The sequence below is a fragment of the Notothenia coriiceps genome, unplaced genomic scaffold (genome assembly GCF_000735185.1).
Source record: "Notothenia coriiceps isolate Sejong01 unplaced genomic scaffold, NC01 NC01_scaffold00005932, whole genome shotgun sequence".
Lineage (NCBI taxonomy): Eukaryota > Metazoa > Chordata > Actinopteri > Perciformes > Nototheniidae > Notothenia > Notothenia coriiceps.
Genome location: NW_011338633.1, coordinates 15,177 through 17,522, shown reverse-complemented (window position 1 = coordinate 17,522; position 2,346 = coordinate 15,177). Strand labels below are relative to the sequence as shown.

Genomic DNA, 2,346 nt, shown 5'->3' with positions numbered 1-2,346 from the left:
GGCGTGGGGAGGGGCTCCTTATTTTCATCTAAAGTAACAGACAGAGAATCAGCACTTTGGAAACAGGGCTGAAACAGAGGGGATTATGGGTAATGCTGCAATGATCTGTTTGGTGTTTCAGCCAATCAGAGACAGGTTCTGGATATATCTGAGACCTGTAATATATTGATGAAAAACAGTATGACCTTTGAAAGAAGAACTACTGTAACCCAGCACCGATCCAATTAGTTATTTATTTATTTTTTCTTCCTCAGAGTTCAGAAAGATGCAACAACGGCCTCCGTGATCTCGGACGCTGCGGCGGCTCTCGGGCTGGACCCCGGACGCTTGTATGTGCTGGCGGAGGTGAAGGAGTGTGGGGGGGAGGAGTGGGTCCTTGAGGCCGGAGACCTGCCCGCTCAGAGGTTCCTGCTGTGGCCCCGCAAAGCCCAGGAGACGCACCCCCGCAGCCTCGGATTCTACTTCTTACTACAGGTAGAGTTCACTTTGCAGACCGACATCGTGAACTTAGGACACTGAGAAGCATCCTCCCACCGTCTGACCCTTGCTTTTTGCTTCCTTCTGCTTTTCTCTTCCTCTCTGTTCAGTGAGAAACAAAAACAAGTGGTCAAGCTAGATAACACTTTCTTTACACACAACAAAAGCAGTTAACCAAGCTACGTTAAAAGTATTTTACAATATAATTTCATCCCTTTTAATACAATGCTATTTGAGACTGTGCTTAAAGGAATATTCACAAACAAAAGCACCATTTGTATATAAATAACTCACCCTATGTTACCTTGAACCCCTAATGTTACCTTGAACCCCTATGTTACCTTGAACCCCTATGTTACCTTGAACCCCTATGTTACCTTGAACCCCTAATGAAAACTTTAGTTTTTCGGGCGAAACCTCACTGATAAGTGAAGAATCAAAAAATGGAGAACATTTTAAAGAATTTAAGTAAATGAGGGTTAAGTTTAACAACAGCAAAACTATATTGAAAAACATTGGTTTCTCACACAACTATTTCAATATAATCCGAGTTTCATTGATCCAGTTGTATTCTAGCTACTTCCCAAACACATGCATTAGAACTAATATCTTACTTATTAAACACGTCTGCATACAAATATCTTTTTTTCCAAAGTGTTTTAAATACCAAAGTGTATAGCAAAAATGCATGTGAATGGGAATGACTGAGAATACAACTGGATAAATAAGACTCAAATTAGGCTTGCAATATACATATAGTTGGGAAATTAACTTTTTTACACATTTTTGAAAATGTAACAAAGAGAATATTTGTATTTCTCTCAGACATAGTGTATCAGTCTTAGCAATTAATGGCTAAGCTAATTTCAGCTCTTTCTGTTTCCCTCCCTGAACCAGGAGAGGAACCATGATGGCACCATCCACTATGTCCACCTCCCTCCAGTGTCTAAGGAGCAGGAGGCGCAGCTCGCAGCCAGAGGCTTCCTTCCTCCTCCACAGGACGACTTCGCAGACCTGTGCAACCTCCCCGCCCTCAATGAGGGCAGCATATTAAACAACCTGCGCACACGCTTTCACAAGAAGAAGATCTACACCTATGCAGGCAGCATCCTCATCGCCATCAACCCCTTCAAGTTCCTGCCCATCTACAACCCCAAGTACGTCAAGATGTACGAGAACCACCAGCTGGGCAAACTGGAGCCTCATATCTTTGCCATCGCGGACGTGGCTTATTACGCCATGCTCAGGAAGAGAGTGAACCAGTGCATCGTCATCTCCGGGGAGAGCGGCTCCGGAAAGACCCAGAGCACCAACTTCCTGATCCACTGTCTGACCGCGCTCAGCCAGAAGGGGTACGCCAGCGGGGTGGAGAGGACCATTCTGGGAGCTGGACCCGTGCTGGAGGTAAGATGCTAATGTCGTGGATCCGATGTAACACTCACAACATTAAAGGTCACCTATTATGCTTTTCTACATCAACATGTGTCCCCTCTTCTTCATGTCTCTTCTACATCAACATGTGTCCCCTCTTCTTCATGTCTCTTCTACATCAACATGTGTCCCCTCTTCTTCATGTCTCTTCTACATCAACATGTGTCCCCTCTTCTTCATGTCTCTTCTACATCAACATGTGTCCCCTCTTCTTCATGTCTCTTCTACATCAACATGTGTCCCCTCTTCTTCATGTCTCTTCTACATCAACATGTGTCCCCTCTGTGGAAAGAGACTCTGAAAGTTTCAGGAACAAAGATTCTCTCTCTTTTTGATCCATTTCTATAAAAACCTGTCTGAAAATGAGCTGATCAGATTTTGGTCACTTTATGATGTCATAACGATGTTTTGTCTTGTGTAACCATTAGCCAATCAGCA

The 2,346-nt window shown here is 43.9% G+C and overlaps 1 protein-coding gene across 1 annotated transcript in view; it reads left to right on the top strand.

Moving 5' to 3' along the window:
* Nucleotides 1-254: 254 nt before the first annotated feature.
* Nucleotides 255-2,346, top strand: part of LOC104943337 (unconventional myosin-IXb-like) — a gene marked incomplete at its 5' end in the record, with an annotated part of 5,359 nt that continues 3,267 nt past the window's right edge. The window contains 2 exons of the mRNA XM_010768700.1: nt 255-474; nt 1,375-1,881. Of these exons, the coding sequence (XP_010767002.1) occupies nt 255-474; nt 1,375-1,881 (727 nt within the window). The remainder of the gene's footprint in view (nt 475-1,374; nt 1,882-2,346) is intronic.